The following is a 19,032-nucleotide window of genomic DNA, read 5'->3' as shown; positions in this document are numbered from 1 at the left end:
GTCCAAAGAGGGGACAGAAGTATACAGAATGGTGTCATCTGCGTAGAGGTGTATGAGAGAATCACCAGCAGCAAGAGCAACATCATTGATGTATACAGAGAAGGAGAGTCGGCCCGAGGATTGAACCCTGTGGCACCCCCATAGAGACTGCCAGAGGTCCGGACATCAGGCCCTCCGATTTGACACACTGAACTCTATCAGAGAAGTAGTTGGTAATCCAGGCGAGGCAATCATTTGACAAACCAAGGCTGTCGAGTCTGCCAATAAGAATGTGGTGATTGACAGAGCCAGAAGCCTTGGCCAGGTCGATGAAGACGGCTGCACAGTAATGTCTCTTATCGATCGCGGTTATGATGTCGTTTAGGACCTTGAGCATGACTGAGGTGCACCCATGACAAACTCTGAATCCAGCGGAGGAGGTACGGTGGGATTCGAAATGGTCGGTAATCTGTTTGTTAACTTGGCTTTCGAAGACCTTAGAAAGACAGGATAGGATAGACATAGGTCTGTAGCAGTTTGGGTCTAGAGTGTCACCCCCTTTGAAGAGGGGGATGACCGTGGCAGCATTCCAATCTTTGGGAATCTCAGATGATACTAAAGAGAGGTTGAACAGGCTAGTAATTGGGGTTGTCTAGCCTGGCTGATTTGTAGGGGTCCAGATTTTGCAGCTCTTTCAGAACATCAGCTATCTGGATTTGGGGAAAGGAGAAATGGTGGAGGCTTTGACGGGTTGATGTGGAGGGTGCCGGGCAGTTGACCGGGGTAGGGGTAGCCAGGTGGAAAGCATGGCCATGTTTTTGTGCTGGTCAAGGGCAGACAGTTCTGGAGTGAACCAAGGACTATATCTATTCCTAGTTCTACATGCAATGAGGCAGTGATCGCTGAGAGATTGATTGAAAACAGCAGAGTTGTATTTGGAGTGCGAGTTAGTTAGGATGACATCTATGAGGTTGCCCATGTTTACGGATTTGAAGTTGTACCTGGTAGGTTCATTAATAATTTGTGTGAGAATGAGGGAATCAAGCTTGGATTGTAGGATGGCTGGGGTGTTAAGCAGGTGCCAGTTTAGGCCACCTAGTAGCATGAGCTCAGAAGATAGATTGTGGGCAATCAATTCACATATGGTATCGAGGGCACAGCTGTTGCAGGCTATCTTTGCAGTAGATTGCAACACCTGCCCCTTTGGCAGTTCTATATTTGCGATAAATGTTATAGTTAGCGATGGAAATTTCAGTGTTTTTGGTGTTTTTTCTAAGCCAGGATTCAGACACGGCTAAGATATCCGGGTTGGCAGAGTGTGCTAAAGCAGTGGGTAAAACAAACTTAGGGAGTAGGCTTCTAATGTTAACTCTTGGAACTACCCATTCCGGATCTGGGAGAATTGTCATCAACTGACACAAATTAGCATAACGCAACGGACAAAAAAAAATATTACTAGAAAATATTCATATTCATGAAATCACAAGTGAAATATAGTGAAACACAGCTTAGCCTTTTGTTAATCACCCTGTCATCTCAGAATTTGAAATTATGCTTTACAGCCAAAGCAAGACAAGCATTTGTGTAAGTTTATCGATAGCCTAGCATAGCATCATGTCCAGCTAGCAGCAGGAAGCTTGGTCACGAAAATCAGAAAAGCAATCAAATTAACCGTTTACCTTTGATGATCTTCGGATGTTTTCACTGACGAGACTCCCAGTTAGACAGCAAATGTTCATTTTGTTCCTTAAAGATTATTTTTATAGCCGAAATACCTCCGTTTGTTCTTCACGTTTGGTTGAGAAATCCACCGGAAACTGCGATCACGACAATGCCAAAATACTATCGACAGAAAGATGGCAAACATTTTTTATAATCAATCCTCAAGGTGTTTTTCAAATATCTATTCGATAATATATAAACCTGGTCAGTTGGCTTCTTAGTAGGAGCGAGAGAAACAATGGCCACATTTGTCTATTACGCACAAATCACTCTAAGAGCCACCAGCTGAACACTGACGCAATGTTGTCGCTCACGCTCATTTTTCAAAATAAAAGCCTGAAACTATGTCTTGTGACACTAGACACCACTAGACACATTAGGGAAGCCATAGAAAAAGGAATCTGGTTGATATCCCTTTCACTGCTCAATAGGGACGCATAGGAACGCAGCGGTTTCTAAATAAGAGTCACTTCCTGATTGGATTTTTCTCAGGCTTTCGCCTGCAATATCAGTTCTGTTATACTCACAGACAATATTTTTACAGTTTTGGAAACTTTAGAGTGTTTTCTATCTATATTCTATTATCTGCTCCTGAAAATTAGCATGTTTACTTTGGGAACGTTATTTTTCCAAAAATGAAAATAGTGCCCCCTAGTTTCAAGTGGTTATTAACATGCATGAAACCAAGGCTTTTACGGTTACAGAAGTCAACAAATGAGAGCACCTGGGGAGTGGGAGTGGAGCTAGGCACTGCAGGACCTGGATTAACCTCTACATCACCAGAGGAACAGAGGAGAAGTAGGAAAAGGGTACAGCTAAATGCTATACGAACTGGCCGTCTAGCACGTTCGGATCAGAGAGTAAAAGGAACAGGTTTCTGGGCACGATAGCATAGATTCAATAGTGTACAGATAGTGTACAGTAAGGTAGGATGTGAGTACATTGGAGGTAAACCTAGACATTGAGTAATGATGAGGGAGATATAGTCTCTAGAGACATTTAAACCAGGTGATGTCATCGCATATGTAGGAGGTGGGGCAACATGGTTGGTTAAGGCATATTGAGCAGGGCTAGAGGCTGTACAGTGAAATAAGACAGTAAATACCAACCAGGACAGTAATGGACGAGGCATATTGATATTAGAGAGAGGCATGCGTGAACATATGGGTCCAGTGAGTGGTTGGGCTGAATGGGGACACGGCGATTCAGACAGTTAGTAGGCAGATGCTAACACGCTAACAGTAGGCCGGGGTTAAACAAGCTAGCATTTAGCAGACCGGGGCTGGCAAGCTAGCAGTTAGCAGACCGGAGCTGGCAAGCTAGCAGTTTGCAGACCAGGTTAGCAAGCAAGCAGTTAGCAGACCGGAGCTGGCAAGCTAGCAGTTAGCAGACCGGGTTAGCAAGCAAGCAGTCAGCAAAGGCCAGCAGTTAGCAGACCGGGGCAGGCAAGCTAGCAGTTAGCAGACCGGGGAAGGCAAGCTAGCAGTTAGCAGACCAGGGCTAGCAAGTTAGCCTTTGGGGGACGTCGCGATGGGGGTAAGTCTGGTTTTGCCTCTCCGTGCGTTGACGTCGATAGACCAGTCGTAGAATTAGTAGGGATCCAAGTAGCTCTAGGTAGCTAGCAGGCCTAACAGGTTAGCAGAATGGGCCTTAAGCGGGCGATGCACCTGAGGGGCTTGTTGGAATCCATGGCAGATTATGTAGGTATTCCAGTCGTAGAGGATCGGCGGGGTTCCGTGCCCCGTACCGGCAGTAGAAGGGGTCCGGATATTGTAGCCCGGGAGTGGGCTTTGGTGGTAGCACAGGAGCCCTGGCCAGGCTAGCTTCAGGCTAATTGGTGCTTACTCCGGGATGGAAACTCTAGCGAGGAGTGGTCACCCGGGATTGCGGTTAGCTAGTTGCGAAGATCCAGATGAAAATGTTCAGAGTTTGCGGTAGGAATCCGGGTATATGGAAAGAAATAGGTCCTTTATGCTCTGGTTTGAGTCACGTTGTTCGAAATGGCGAGAGCTTTCCGAGCTAAAGGTTAGCTGATGACCGCTAGCAATGGTTTGCTAGCTGATAGCTGGTAGGTAGTTAGCTGGCTAGCTTCAGTTGATGGATTCCAGATCCGAAGTAAATAGAAATACTTCAGAAAAAAGCAGATCCACGTCACATTGGGTGAGGCGGGTTGCAGGAGAGTATTTAGAAGTTGAGGTTTAGGAAAATATTTAAAAAAGATATGCAAAGACAGACATGACAGGACAAAGACGTCTGAGTGCTACGCAATCTTGGAAGGATGGGGTTGCATGAGGTAGAACATTGGTAAATAGGGGTTGAATGACGTAGAATATTGGTAAATAGGGGTTGAATTTTATTTTATTTTATTTATTTTTTTACCTTTATTTAACCAGGCAAATCAGTTAAGAACACATTCTTATTTTCAATGATGGCCTGGGAACAGTGGGTTAACTGCCTGTTCAGGGGCAGAACGACAGATTTGTACCTTGTCAGCTCGGGGGTTTTTGAACTCACAACCTTGCGTTTACTAGTCCAACGCTCTAACCGCTAGGCTACCCTGCCGCCCCAGAATGAGGTAGAATATTGGTAAATAGGGGTTGAATGAGGTAGAACATTGGTAAATAGGGGTTGAATGAGGTAGAACATTGGTAAATAGGGGTTGAATGAGGTAGAACATTGGTAAATAGGGGTTGAATGAGGTAGAACATTGAAAAAAAGGGGTTGAATGAGGTAAATTGGTCAATTGGGTTAGTAACGTTAACCCTACCTACAGTACATGTTCTATTACCTGAATTACCTCGACAAACCTGTACCCTGCACATTGACTCGGTACTGGTACCACCTGCATATAGCCTCGTTATTGTTTTTTTATTGTTGCTCTTTTATTTTTAACTACTTATTTTCTTAACTCCTATTTTTATTAAAACCTCATTGTTGATTAGGGGCTTGAAAGTAAGCATTTCACTGTAAGGTCTACCTGCACTTTTGGTATTCGACACGTGACACTTTTTGGGGATTTGATTTGGTTGAAAAAGCCTAAACTCAGCAAAAAAATAAACATCCCTTTTTCAGGACCCTGCCTTTCAAAGATAATTCGTAAAAATCCAAATAAATTCACAGATCTTCATTGTAAAGGGTTTAAACACTGTTTACCATGCTTGTTCAATGAACCATAAACAATTAAGGAACATGCACATGTGGAACGATTGTTCAAGACACTAACAGCTTACAGACGGTAGGCAATTAAGGTCACAGTTATGAAAACTCAGGACACTAAAGAGGCCTTTCTACTGACTGGTCCCTGCTAATCTGCGTGAACGTGCCTTGGGCATGCTGCAAGGAGGCATGAGGACTGCAAATGTGACCTGAGCAAGAAATTGCTATGTCCGTACTGTAAGATGCCTAAGCCAGTGCTACAGGGAGACAGGACGGACAGCTGATCATCCTAGCAGTGGCAGACCACGTGTAACAACACCTGCACAGGATCGGTACATCCGAACATCACACCTGCGGTACAGGTACAGGATGGCAACAACAACTGCACGAGTTACATCAGGAACGCAAAATCGCTCTATCAGTGCTCAGACTGTCCGCAATAGGCTGAGAGAGGCTGGACTGAGGGCTTGTAGGCCTGTTGTAAAGCAGATCCTCAACAGACATCACCGGCAACAACGTCGCCCACGGGCGCAAACCCACCGTCGCTGAATCAGACAGGACGTGCAAAAAGTGCTCTTCACTGATGAGCTGCGGTTTTGTCTCACTAGGGGTGATGGTCAGATTCCTGTTTATCGTTGAAGGAATGAGCGTTACATCGAGGCCTGTAGTCTGGAGCGGGATCAATTTGGAGGTGGAGGGTCCATCATGGTCTGGGGTGGTGTGTCACAGGGAAGACATTCTTCTCCCTCATGTGGTACCCTTCCTGCAGGCTCATCCTGACATGACCCTCCAGCATGACAATGCCACCAGCCATACTGCTCTTTCTTTGCGTGATTTCCTGCAAGACAGGAATGTCAGTGTTCTGCCATGGCCAGAGAAGAGCCCGGATCTCAATCCCATTGAGCACGTCTGGGACCTGTTGGATCGGAGGGCTAGGGCCAGTACTTAATGCGGCTGGTGGCCACAGCAAATACTGACTGTTACTTTTGATTTTGAACCCCCCCTGTTTCTTCAGGGACACATTATTCAATTTCTGTTAGTCACATGTCTGTGGAACTTGTTCAGTTTATGTCTCAGTTGTTGAATCTTGTTATGTTCATACAAATATTTACACATGTTAAAGTTTGCTGAAAATAAACGCAGTTGACAGCGAGAGGACAGTGAGAGTTCTTGTTGAGTTTATTTGGAGCTTGATGAATATAAGGCAGGGACTTTGTAAGACCACTTCATCAACTGCACGTTCAAGAGCATGTTCCTGCACAGTCATTTAAACAAAGCACTATTCCACAGTCTGGCTAAGTGTTCAGGTGTGTGTGTTAAGGCTAAACTCATCTTGTGCAGACATCAGTGACTTTAGCTAAAAGGCTCTGTCACATGAAGTAAATATGATGAACGTCTACTGTGTGTGTGTGTGTGTGTGTGTGTGTGTGTGTGTGTGTGTGTGTGTGTGTGTGTGTGTGCGCGCATAGGGTCAATTCAGTTGTGAGAGACAAATGTTATTTGAATGAGTAGCCATCAACATGGGCCAGGTGGAACCATCATCATTACTCAAACTCACCAACCAACAGAAGAGAAAGTGGGGCGTTTCCCATGCCAATAAAGCCCTTGAATTGAGAGAGAGAGAGAGAGAGAGAGAGAGAGAGAGAGCGAGAAAGAGAGAGGAGCGAGAGAGAAAGGAGAGGAAGAGAGAGAAAGAGGAGAGAAAGAGGAGAGAGAGAGAGAGAGAAAGAGAGAGAGAGAGAAAGAGAGAGAGAAAGAGAGAGAGAGAGAAAGAGAGAAAGAGAGAGAGAGAGAAAGAGAGAAAGAGAGAGAGAAAGAGAGAAAGAGAGAAAGAGAGAGAGAGAAAGAAGAAAGAGAGAGAGAGAGAGAACGAGAGAAAGAGAGAACGAGAGAGAAAAAGAGGAACAGAGAGAGAAAAAGAGGAACAGAGAGAGAGACAGAGAGAGAGAAAGAGAAGAGAAAGAGGAACAGAGAGAGAGAGAGAGCGAGCAGCTGGGATTGAGGCTAGACGCCTAGAAAAGACAACTGAGGCATGATACACAGCTGAACTCATTGTACGCCAGTGTGAGAGAGAGAGAGAGAGAGAGAGAGAGAGAGAGAGAGAGAGAGACAGACAGACAGACAGACAGACAGACAGACAGACAGACAGACAGACAGACAGTCTAAATCTACCTCAGTATGCCTGCTGGGCTGTTTACACAGACAGACTGCACCCTGACAACAACACAGACAGACTGCACACTGACAGTAACACAGAGAGACTGCACCCTGACAATAACATAGACAGACTGCACCCTGACAATAACACAGACAGACGGCACCCTGAAAATAACACAGACAGACTGTAGCCTGACAACAACACAGACAGACTGTAGCCTGACAATAACACAGACAGACTGTAGCCTGACAATAACACAGACAGACTGTAGCCTGACAATAACACAGACAGACGGCACCCTGACAATAACACAGACAGACTGTAGCCTGACAATAACACAGACAGACTGTAGCCTGACAATAACACAGACAGACTGCACCCTGACAATAACACAGACAGACTGTACCCTGACAGCAGACTGTATCCAGACAGTAGACTGTAGCCAGACAATAACACAGAGACTGTAGCCAGACAGTAGACTGTAACCAGACAGTAGACTGTAGCCAGACAATAACACAGAGACTGTAGCCAGACAGTAGACTGTAACCAGACAGTAGACTGTAGCCAGACAATAACACAGAGACTGTAGCCAGACAGTAGACTGTAACCAGACAGTAGACTGTAGCATACAATAACACAGGGACTGTAGCCAGACAGTAGACTGTAGCCAGACAATAACACAGAGACTGTAGCTAGACATTAGACTGGAACCAGACAATAACACAGAGACCGTATCCAGACAGTAGACTGTAGCCATACAATAACACAGAGACTGTAGCCAGACAGTAGACTGTAGCCAGACAATAACACAGACTGTAGCCAGACAATAACACAGACTGTAGCCAGACAGTAGACTGTAGCCAGACAACAACACAGAGACTGTAGCCAGACAGCAGACTGTAGCCATACAATAACACAGAGACTGTAGCCAGACAGTAGACTGTAGCCAAACCATAACAGAGACTGTAGCCAGACAATAACACAGACTGTAGCTAGACAGTAGACAGACAATAACACAGTAGACTATAGCCAGACAATCACACAGTATACTATTGTCAGACAATAACACAGTAGACTATAGCCAGACAGTAGACTGCATTCAGACAATAACACAGTAGACTATAGCCAGACAGTAGACTGTATTCAGACAATAACACAGTAGACTATAGCCAGACAGTAGACTGCAGCCAGACAATAACACAGTAGACTATAGCCAGACAGTAGACTGTAACCATACAATAACACAGTAGACTATAGCCAGACAGTAGACTGTAGCCAAACAAGGTAATAGGTCATCTCAAAGGCACAATGATTTATCATCCTGTTGACATGGTAACAGGTAATCTCAAAGAGACAATGATTTATTATCCTCTTGATAAGGTAATAGGTCATCTCAAAGAGACAATGATTTATTATCCTCTTGATAAGGTAATAGGTCATCTCAAAGAGACAATTATGTATCATCTTCTTGACAAGATAACAGGTCATTTCAAAGAAACAATGACGTATCACTCCTTTTGACAATGTAACAGGTAGTCTCAAAGAGAATGATTTATCACTCCTATTGACAAGGTAATAGGTAATCTCAAAGAGACAAGGATTTATCACACCTCTTGACAAGGTAATTGGTAATCTCAAAGAGATAGGGGCTGGACCACAGTACTCAAACACTGTGGAAACCCAAAAGAGGGAACTAAAGACAAATGAAATAAGTTCCGAACCTAACCAGAGCATTGAAACTGAGGTTTCTATTACGGGACCTAAGAACAAAGATGGATAAAGACTAGCGGAAGAACAACGGAGATTTTAGCTTGATCATAGTGAACAAGAGTGGACAGGAGAGGACAGATGTAGACTTGAGTGCTATGACAGTAGTGATATGGAGATAAGGATGAGAGAGAGAGAGAGAGAGAGAGAGAGAGAGAGAGAGAGAGCGAGTGAGCGTGAGAGAGGAAGAGAGAGAGAGAGGAAGAGCGAGAGAGAGAGGGAGAGAGAGAAGTACGGAGGTGTATATAGTGTGTACAGTGCATTCAAAAAGTTCAGACCCCTTAACTAATTCCATATTTTGATACGTTACAGCCTTAATCTAAAATGGATTAAATAGTTTTTCCCCACATCAATCGACACACAATACCCCATAATGACAAAGCAAAATACATGTTTTATTATTTTATCAAATCTTAAAAAAAAAAAAAAGATAACTGAAATATTACCTATACATACGTTTTCAGACCCTTTACTCAGGACTTTGTTGAAGCAACATTGGCAGCAATTACAGCCTTCTTGGGTATGATGCTACAAGCTTGGCACACCTGTATTTTGGGGAGTTTCTCCCATTCTTCTCTGCAGTTCGTCTCAAGCTCTGTCAGGTTGAATGGGGAGCGTAGCTGCACAGCTATTTTCAGGTCTCTCCGTTCGATTGGGTTCGGGCTCTGGCTGGGCTACACAAGGACACTGCGTTGTCTTGGCTGTGTGCTTAGGGTCATTGTCGTATAGAAAGGTGAACCTTCGCCCCAGGCCGAGGACCTGAGCATTCTGGAGCAGGTTTTTAATCAAGGATCTCTCTGTACTTTGCTCCGTTCATCTTTCCCTCAATCCTGACTAGTTTCCCACTCTCTGCTGCTGAGAAACATTCCCACAGCATGATGCTGCCACCACCATGCTTCCCCATAATGATGGTGCCAGCTTTCCTCCAGACGTGACGCTTGGCATTCAGGCTAAAGTGATCAATCTTGGTTTCATCAGACCAAAGAATCTTGTTTTTCATGGTCTGAGACTTTGTAGGTGTAGGCTACCATAAAAGCCTGATTGGTGGAGTGCTGCATAGATGGTTGTCCTTCTGGAAGGTTCTCCCATCTCCACAGAGGAACTCTGAGGCTATGTCAGAGTGACCATCGGGCTCTTGGTCTCCTCCCTGACCAAGGCCCTTCTCCTCCAATTGCTCAGTTTGGCTGAGTGGCCAGCTCTAGGAAGAGTCTTGGTTGTTCCAAACTTCTTCCATTTAAGAATGATGGAGGCCACTGTGTTCCTGGGGACCTACAATGCTGTATAAATGTTTTGGTACCCTTCCCCAGATCTGTTCCTCAACACAATCCTGTCTCTGAGCTCTACGGACAATTCCTTCGACTTCATGGTTTGGTTTTTGTTCAGACATGCACTGTCAACTGTGGGACCTTATATAGACAGGCGTGTGCCTTTTCAAATCATGTCCAATAAATTGAATTTACCACAGGTGGACTCCAATCAAGTTGTAAAAACATCTCAAGGATGATCAATGGAAACAGAAAACAGCTGAGCTCAATTTCGTGTCTCATAGCAAAGGGCTTGAAAACGTATGCAAATCGAGTATTCTGTTTAAAATTCTAAAAACCTGTTTTTACTTTGTCATTATGGGGTATTGTGTGTAGATTGATGAGGAAACTTTCATTTAATGAATTTTAGAATAAGGCTGTAATGTAACAAAATGTGGAAAAAGTCAAGAGGTTTGAATACTTTCGAATGCTCTGTATATGAGATGATACTGTATAAGACAATAAATATTATGTTGCAGAGTTTGGTCTGTTTCTCGGACTTCCACAAAAGGAGAAACAGAGGGACAGACTGATGGATAGACAGAGAGATAGACAGACAGATAGATAGAGGTGTAAATGTACATGAGATGGTACTAACCGGGACACACTGCTATGTTGCAGAGTTTGGTCTGTTTCTCAGGCCCTCCACAGAGCTTGGCCCCTCCTCCGCTCTCACAGTTTCTGGTTCGGGTCCTGGAGCCCCGCCCACACGTGACAGAACACAGGCTCCATGACGACCACTCCTCCCACAGCCCATGCACTGCAACACCCAGAGTCAGACAGGCACACAGAGCCAATTGGGATGAGCGAATGAGAGATAGGAGGCCGGTCAAGTTGTCATAGACAACGAGACTAGACAATGAATGAAGAGGAGTGACTTCCTGACACAATCAATAGGATTGGAGAGTGTGAGCCTGGAGGCGGGATCATAACTCCTGTCAGCAAAGGGGGTTAGAGGATGAGAAAGAAAATGAGTAAATGAACACTAACACACCTCTCAAAATAACCAACAGATAGCACACCTCGCCCTCGCCACCTCTCCATATAGTACAAACCAGGAAAGAACACACCCCAAGCTACTCCAAAACCAGAAGCTCCGCCTCCACCTCTAGCTGTTTGGATGGACTGGGATGCGTTCAGTAGGGCACAACATTGAAGTGCATTCAGATAGAAATATAATATGTAGAATACACAAGCCAACCATGCAGAGTGTGAGGAATCGTGTCAGCTCTATCCATGGTACAGTATTTCTATCTGCAACAGTATTTCTATTTGCACCCTTTTGAAGGAAACCCAGTTGTTAGAGAATTAATGGCATATGAGAAAGAGGTTAGGAAATGAACATAAAAAAGACATCTGATTTCACGGATTTATACACAGTAAGTATGACACGATCATAGAATGCATTTCATATTGATTACCCCATACTTCTTGGTCATTAAAATGTAATACTGAGGGCACAGCATTGTCAGACTCTGATCAGCAGTATGATAAAAAATGTATCAAATTGTTCATTAAAATGGTGTCATGCCTTCTACTATATATCTCTAAATAAACATCTTAAAAGATATGAAATAAGAGCATGGGCCAGTATTCTTAAAGCCTTTCAAAATAGGAATAGTGATCTAGGATCAGTGTTATCTTCTACAGCACAATGAATAAGAGGTTAAACTGATACTAGATCAGTGTTGTGAAAACGGTGCCCTGTTTTTAAGAGGAAGCTCTCTTGTTCTCTTGTAGAAGCTGCTTAATAATGGACACAGATCTAGGATCAGTTTACGATTCCAAATCCTTTGCCAATAGGATGCATAATACAACTGACCTGAGATCAGTGTCTAGGAGCAAAGACCTTTGTGAAATGGGACCATAGAGTTGGAAAGAGGGCTCATCTTTGAAATTGTCTAAAATAGGCTTTATGGCAATTGAGTCCTCTATTCAACTATTCATGGAAGTGGGAGTCAGTGGTGTGACAGTGGTGAGATATTGCATGCTGGGGGTGAAGTGCTGAGGAACCAGAACAGCACAATGTGGAGAAACAGCACAGCAGCATACCTACCGCAATACACAGCAAACCAGTAAGAGAAATAAACAGACATGCATGTGTTGGCACACATACCACACCAAACGACCTACAGACATAGTGTGTGTGTGTGCACAGAAGCACACACATACAGATCACCATAAGCAGTCTAGTCGTAAGAAAGGAGGGAGAAATAATTACAAGGAGAGAATGAGCGCAAGGAATGACCGAAAACCCCTTCTGGACATCAGAACAGTGATCACTACATCAGAACAGAGATCACTGCATCAGAACAGAGATCACTACATCAGAACAGCGATCACTACATCAGAACAGCGATCACTACCCCAGAACAGCGATCACTACATCAGAACAGTGATCACTACCCCAGAACAGCGATCACTACATCACAACAGAGATCACTACATCAGAATAGCGATCACAACATCAGAACAGCGATCACTACCCCAGAACAGCGATCACTACATCAGAACAGCGATCACTACATCAGAACAGCGATCACTACATCAGAACAGCGATCACTACCCCAGAACAGCGATCACTGACCTTCATTTGGATGAAGATTTATACTATAACGAGTTGGCAGTTGTGGGTGTACTGCTCATCCCGGACCAGGCCCTAATCCCCGGAGAGAGGCAGACGCTCGTCTGAGAGGCTCCATGACAAGACTACTTTGTGATTAAATAAACCACCTCTACCCTTTGTTCTATTGGCGGGACCTGAAGAAATGTAATAATTTATGTTACTTGGAGTCGTGGCTGAACAAGGACATGGATAATATATATCTAGCTGTTTTTTCTATACATCGTTAACCTCTACGTGATCGGTGATACCCTTCCCCCCCTCCATGGGATGGTTGAGCTGACAAGCGCTAATGTGACTAGCATGAGGTTGTAAGTAACGAGAACATTATCCAGGACATAGAAAAATCTGATATGGGCAGGATGCTTCAATCCTTGTTAATCTAACTAAGATATTACAGTGAAATTACACCATGCTATTGTTTGAGGAGAGTGCACATTTATGAACTTGAAAATGTATCAATAAACCAACTTTTTTTGAACAGTAATACAATGGTTCATTGGATCAGTCTAAAACTTTGCACATACACTGCTGCCATTTGGTGGCCAAAATCTAAATTCCGCCTAAACTGGAATAATACACTGTGGCTTTTCTCTTGCACTTCAAAAATGTTTTTATTTATTTATTTGAATAATCTTTTACCAGATCAAATGTGTTATATTCTCCTAAATTAATTTCATATTTCCACAAACTTTCCACAAAGTGTTTCCTTTCAAATGGTATCAAGAATATCCATATCCTTGCTTCAGGTCCTGAACTACAGGCAGTTACATTTGGGTATGTCATTTTAGGCGAAAAAATGGCAGCTTCAGGTAAAGTTCAGGGGGAGATGAGTGTCTCTATGTTAACAACAGCTGGTGTGTAATCTCTATTCACCACCACAAACTGATGCTGGCACTAAGAAAGCACTCAATGAGCTGTATAGGGCCATAAGCCAACAAGAAAATGCACATCCAGAGGCAGCGCTCCTAGTGGCCGGGGATTTTAAAGCAGCGTCTCATCTAATTTTTACCAGCACGTCACCTGTGCATATAGAGGCAAATAAATAAATAATCTAGATCACCTTAACTCCACACACAGAGACACGTACAAAGCTCTCCCTCGGCCTCCATTTGGCAAATCTGACCATAACTCTATCCTGATTCTTGCTTACAAGTAAAAAGTCAAACAGGAAGTAGCAGTGACGTGGTCAATGCGGAAGTGGTCCGAACGAAGCGGATGCTAAACTACAGAGACCGGGATACATCCGATAAGATTGAGGAGTTTACCACATCAGTCACAGCTTTATTAAATAGTACGTCGAAAACTTCAAATCAAATCACATTTTATTGGTCACATACACATGGTTAGCAGATGTGAGTGTAGCGAAATGCTTGTGCTTCTAGTTCCGACTATGCAGTAACATTTAACAAGTAATCTAACAAATTCACAACAACTACTGTCACGTTCTGACCTTAGTTCCTTTGTTTTGTCTTTTGTTTTAGGATGGTCAGGGCGTGAGTTGGGTGGGTTGTCTATGTTCTTTTTCTATCATTTGGGATTTTCTGTGTTCGGCCTGGTATGGTTCTCAATCAGAGGCAGCTGTCAATCGTTGTCCCTGATTGAGAATCATACTTAGGTAGCCTGGTTTCACTTTTGAGTTGTGGGTGTTTATTTTCTGTTCTGTGTTTTGTTGCACCGTTCAGGACTGTTCGTTTGTCGTGTATTGTTTTTGTTTCAGTATTCATTCTTTATTAAATTACAATGAATACTTACCATGCTGCACCTTGGTCCTCTCTTTCTCCCGACGACAACCATTACAACCTTATACACACAAATACACAAATACACGTCCCCTTGACCGTACGTACACATCCCAATCAGAAGCCATGGATGACAGGCAATATCCGCACTGAGCTAAAGGCTAGAGCTGCCGCTTTCAAACGGCGGGACACTAATCCGGAAGCTTTCAAGAAATCTCACTACAACCTCTGACGAGCCATCAAACATTCAAAACGTCAATACAGGAGTAAAATCAAATCCTACTAAGCTGGCTCTGATGCTCGTCGGATGTGGCAGGGCAAACGATCATAGATTACCAGCCCCCGCCAGTGTTCACCCACGACTGGGTGGACAAGTACGACTCCATCACCATCATTAAGTTTGCTGATGACACGGCGGTGGATGGCCTGATGACAGCCTACAGGGAGGATGTCAGTGGCCTGGAAGTGTGATGCCAGGTGTACAACCTCTCCTTCCATGTCAGCAAGACAAAAGAGCTGATCGTGGACTACAGGAAACGGAGGGCCGAGCACGCCACCATTCACATCCATGGGACTGTAGTGGAGTCGAGAGCTTCAAGTTCCTCGGTGTCCACATCAGTAAGGAATTATTCTGGTCCACACACACCAACACAATCGTGAAGAACGCACAACAAAATAACTTTCCCCCCTCAGAAAGCTGAAAAGGTTTGGCATGGGCCCTCAGATCCTCAAAAGTTATACAGCTACGCCTTTAAAAATACCTTGACTGGCTGCATCACTGTTTGGTATGGCAACTACTTGGCATCTAACCTCAAGGTGCTACAGAGGGCAATGCATTTGGCCAAGTACTGGGGCTGAGCTCCCTGCCATCCAGGACCTCTATACAAGGCGGTGTCAGAGGAAGGCCCTAAAAATGGTCAAAGATTCCAGCCACCCAGGTCATAGACTGTTCTCTCTGCTACCACACGGTAAGCGGTACTGATGCACCAAGTCTGGATCCAACAGGACACTGAACAGTTTCTACCCCCATACCATAAGGCTGTTAAGGAGTTAGTCTGGGTTGCTATTGGTTAACTATTTAACGATTGACACTTTTTGCACTAATTCTTATAAATCATCACATATGCGCCTGTTACTGTCTATTATCTATCCTTTACCCCTACCTACAGTATACTGCTGTTACTGTCTATTATCTATCCTTTACCCCTACCTACAGTATACTGCTGTTACTGTCTATTATCTATCCTTTACCCCTACCTACAGTATACTGCTGTTACTGTCTATTATCTATCCTTTACCCCTACCTACAGTATACTGCTGTTACTGTCTATTATCTATCCTTTACCCCTACCTACAGTATACTGCTGTTACTGTCTATTATCTATCCTTTACCGCTACCTACAGTATACTGCTGTTACTGTCTATTATCTATCCTTTACCCCTACCTACAGTATACTGCTGTTACTGTCTATTACCTATCCTTTACCCCTACCTACAGTATACTGCTGTTACTGTCTATTATCTATCCTTTACCCCTACCTACAGTATACTGCTGTTACTGTCTATTATCTATCCTTTACCCCTACCTACAGTATACTGCTGTTACTGTTTATTATCTATCCTTTAACCCTACCTACAGTATATTGCTGTTACTGTCTATTATCTATCCTTTACCCCTACCTAAAGTATACTGCTGTTACTGTCTATTATCTATCCTTTAACCCTACCTACAGTATATTGCTGTTACTGTCTATTATCTATCCTATTGCCTAGTCCCTTTACTCCTACCTATATACATATATACCTCATACCCCTACACATCAACTCAGTACTGGTACCCCGTCTATATATCCAAGTTATCGTTACTCATTGTGTATTTATATATACCTCATACCCCTACACATCAACTCAGTACTGGTACCCCGTCTATATATCCAAGTTATCGTTACTCATGGTGTATTTATATATACCTCATACCCCTACACATCAACTCAGTACTGGTACCCCGTCTATATATCCAAGTTATCGTTACTCATTGTGTATTTATATATACCTCATACCCCTACACATCAACTCAGTACTGGTACCCCGTCTATATATCCAAGTTATCGTTACTCATGGTGTATTTATATATACCTCATACCCCTACACATCAACTCAGTACTGGTACCCCGTCTATATATCCAAGTTATCGTTACTCATGGTGTATTTATATATACCTCATACCCCTACACATCAACTCAGTACTGGTACCCCGTCTATATATCCAAGTTATCATTACTCATGGTGTATTTATATATACCTCATACCCCTACACATCAACTCAGTACTGGTACCCCGTCTATATATCCAAGTTATCGTTACTCATTGTGTATTTATATATACCTCATACCCCTACACATTAACTCAGTACTGGTACCCCGTCTATATATCCAAGTTATCGTTACTCATTGTGTATTTATATATACCTCATACCCCTACACATCAATCAACTCAGTACTGGTACCCCGCCTATATATCCAAGTTATCGTTACTCATTGTGTATTTATATATACCTCATACCCCTACACATCAACTCAGTACTGGTGTCTATATATCCAAGTATATCCAAGTTACTCATTGTGTATTTATATATACCTCATACCCCTACACATCAACTCAGTACTGGTACCCCGTCTATATATCCAAGTTATCGTTACTCATTGTGTATTTATATATACCTCATACCCCTACACATCAACTCAGTACTGGTACCCGTCTATATATCCAAGTTATCGTTACTCATGGTGTATTTATATATACCTCATACCCCTACACATCAACTCAGTACTGGTACCCCGTCTATATATCCAAGTTATCGTTACTCATGGTGTATTTATATATACCTCATACCCCTACACATCAACTCAGTACTGGTACCCCGTCTATATATCCAAGTTATCGTTACTCATGGTGTATTTATATATACCTCATACCCCTACACATCAACTCAGTACTGGTACCCCGTCTATATATCCAAGTTATCGTTACTCATGGTGTATTTATATATACCTCATACCCCTACACATCAACTCAGTACTGGTAGTCTATATATCCAAGTTATCGTTACTCATTGTGTATTTTATATACCTCATACCCTACACATCAACTCAGTACTGGTACGTCTATATATCAACTCATCAACTCAGTACTGGTACCCCGTCTATATATCCAAGTTATCGTTACTCATTGTGTATTTATATATACCTCATACCCCTACACATCAACTCAGTACTGGTACCCCGCCTATATATCCAAGTTATCGTTACTCATTGTGTATTTATATATACCTCATACCCCTACACATCAACTCAGTACTGGTACCCCGTCTATATATCCAAGTTATCGTTACTCATTGTGTATTTATATATACCTCATACCCCTACACATCAACTCAGTACTGGTACCCCGTCTATATATCCAAGTTATCGTTACTCATGGTGTATTTATATATACCTCATACCCCTACACATCAACTCAGTACTGGTACCCCGTCTATATATCCAAGTTATCGTTACTCATGGTGTATTTATATATACCTCATACCCCTACACATCAACTCAGTACTGGTACCCCGTCTATATATCCAAGTTATCGTTACTCATTGTGTATTTATATATACCTCATACCCCTACACATCAACTCAGTACTGGTACCCCGTCTATATATCCAAGTTATCGTTACTCATTGTGTATTTATATATACCTCATACCCCTACACATCAACTCAGTACTGGTACCCCGTCTATATATCCAAGTTATCGTTACTCATTGTGTATTTATATATACCTCATACCCCTACACATCAACTCAGTACTGGTACCCCGTCTATATATCCAAGTTATCGTTACTCATTGTGTATTTATATATACCTCATACCCCTACACATCAACTCAGTACTGGTACCCCGTCTATATATCCAAGTTATCGTTACTCATTGTGTATTTATATATACCTCATACCCCTACACATCAACTCAGTACTGGTACCCCGTCTATATATCCAAGTTATCGTTACTCATTGTGTATTTATAGTACTGGTACCTCTATATATCCCCCATTGTGTATTTATATATACACATCAACTCAGTACTGGTACCCCGTCTATATATCCAAGTTATCGTTACTCATGGTGTATTTATATATACCTCATACCCCTACACATCAACTCAGTACTGGTACCCCGTCTATATATCCAAGTTATCGTTACTCATGGTGTATTTATATATACCTCATACCCCTACACATCAACTCAGTACTGGTACCCGCCTATATATCCAAGTTATCGTTTACTCATTGTGTATTTATATATACCTCATACCCCTACACATCAACTATATATCCAGTACATTGTGGTACATCAACTCAGTACTGGTACCCCGTCTATATATCCAAGTTATCGTTACTCATGGTGTATTTATATATACCTCATACCCCTACACATCAACTCAGTACTGGTACCCCGTCTATATATCCAAGTTATCGTTACTCATGGTGTATTTATATATACCTCATACCCCTACACATCAACTCAGTACTGGTAC

General features: G+C 42.9%; 1 protein-coding gene across 1 annotated transcript in view; it reads right to left on the bottom strand.

Moving 5' to 3' along the window:
* LOC115124545 (adhesion G protein-coupled receptor B2-like) overlaps positions 1–11,130 on the bottom strand; it is a 37,897-nt gene extending 26,767 nt beyond the window's left edge. Inside the window, exons 1-2 of the mRNA XM_065021034.1 lie at positions 11,109–11,130; positions 10,685–10,846 (exon numbers count right to left, since the gene is read on the bottom strand). Of these exons, the coding sequence (XP_064877106.1) occupies positions 10,685–10,846; positions 11,109–11,130 (184 nt within the window). The remainder of the gene's footprint in view (positions 1–10,684; positions 10,847–11,108) is intronic.
* Positions 11,131–19,032: the final 7,902 nt, after the last annotated feature.

Source organism: Oncorhynchus nerka, linkage group LG7 (assembly GCF_034236695.1).
Source record: "Oncorhynchus nerka isolate Pitt River linkage group LG7, Oner_Uvic_2.0, whole genome shotgun sequence".
In the NCBI taxonomy this organism is placed as follows: Eukaryota; Metazoa; Chordata; class Actinopteri; order Salmoniformes; family Salmonidae; genus Oncorhynchus; species Oncorhynchus nerka.
This window is presented reverse-complemented; position numbering and strand designations above follow the sequence as displayed.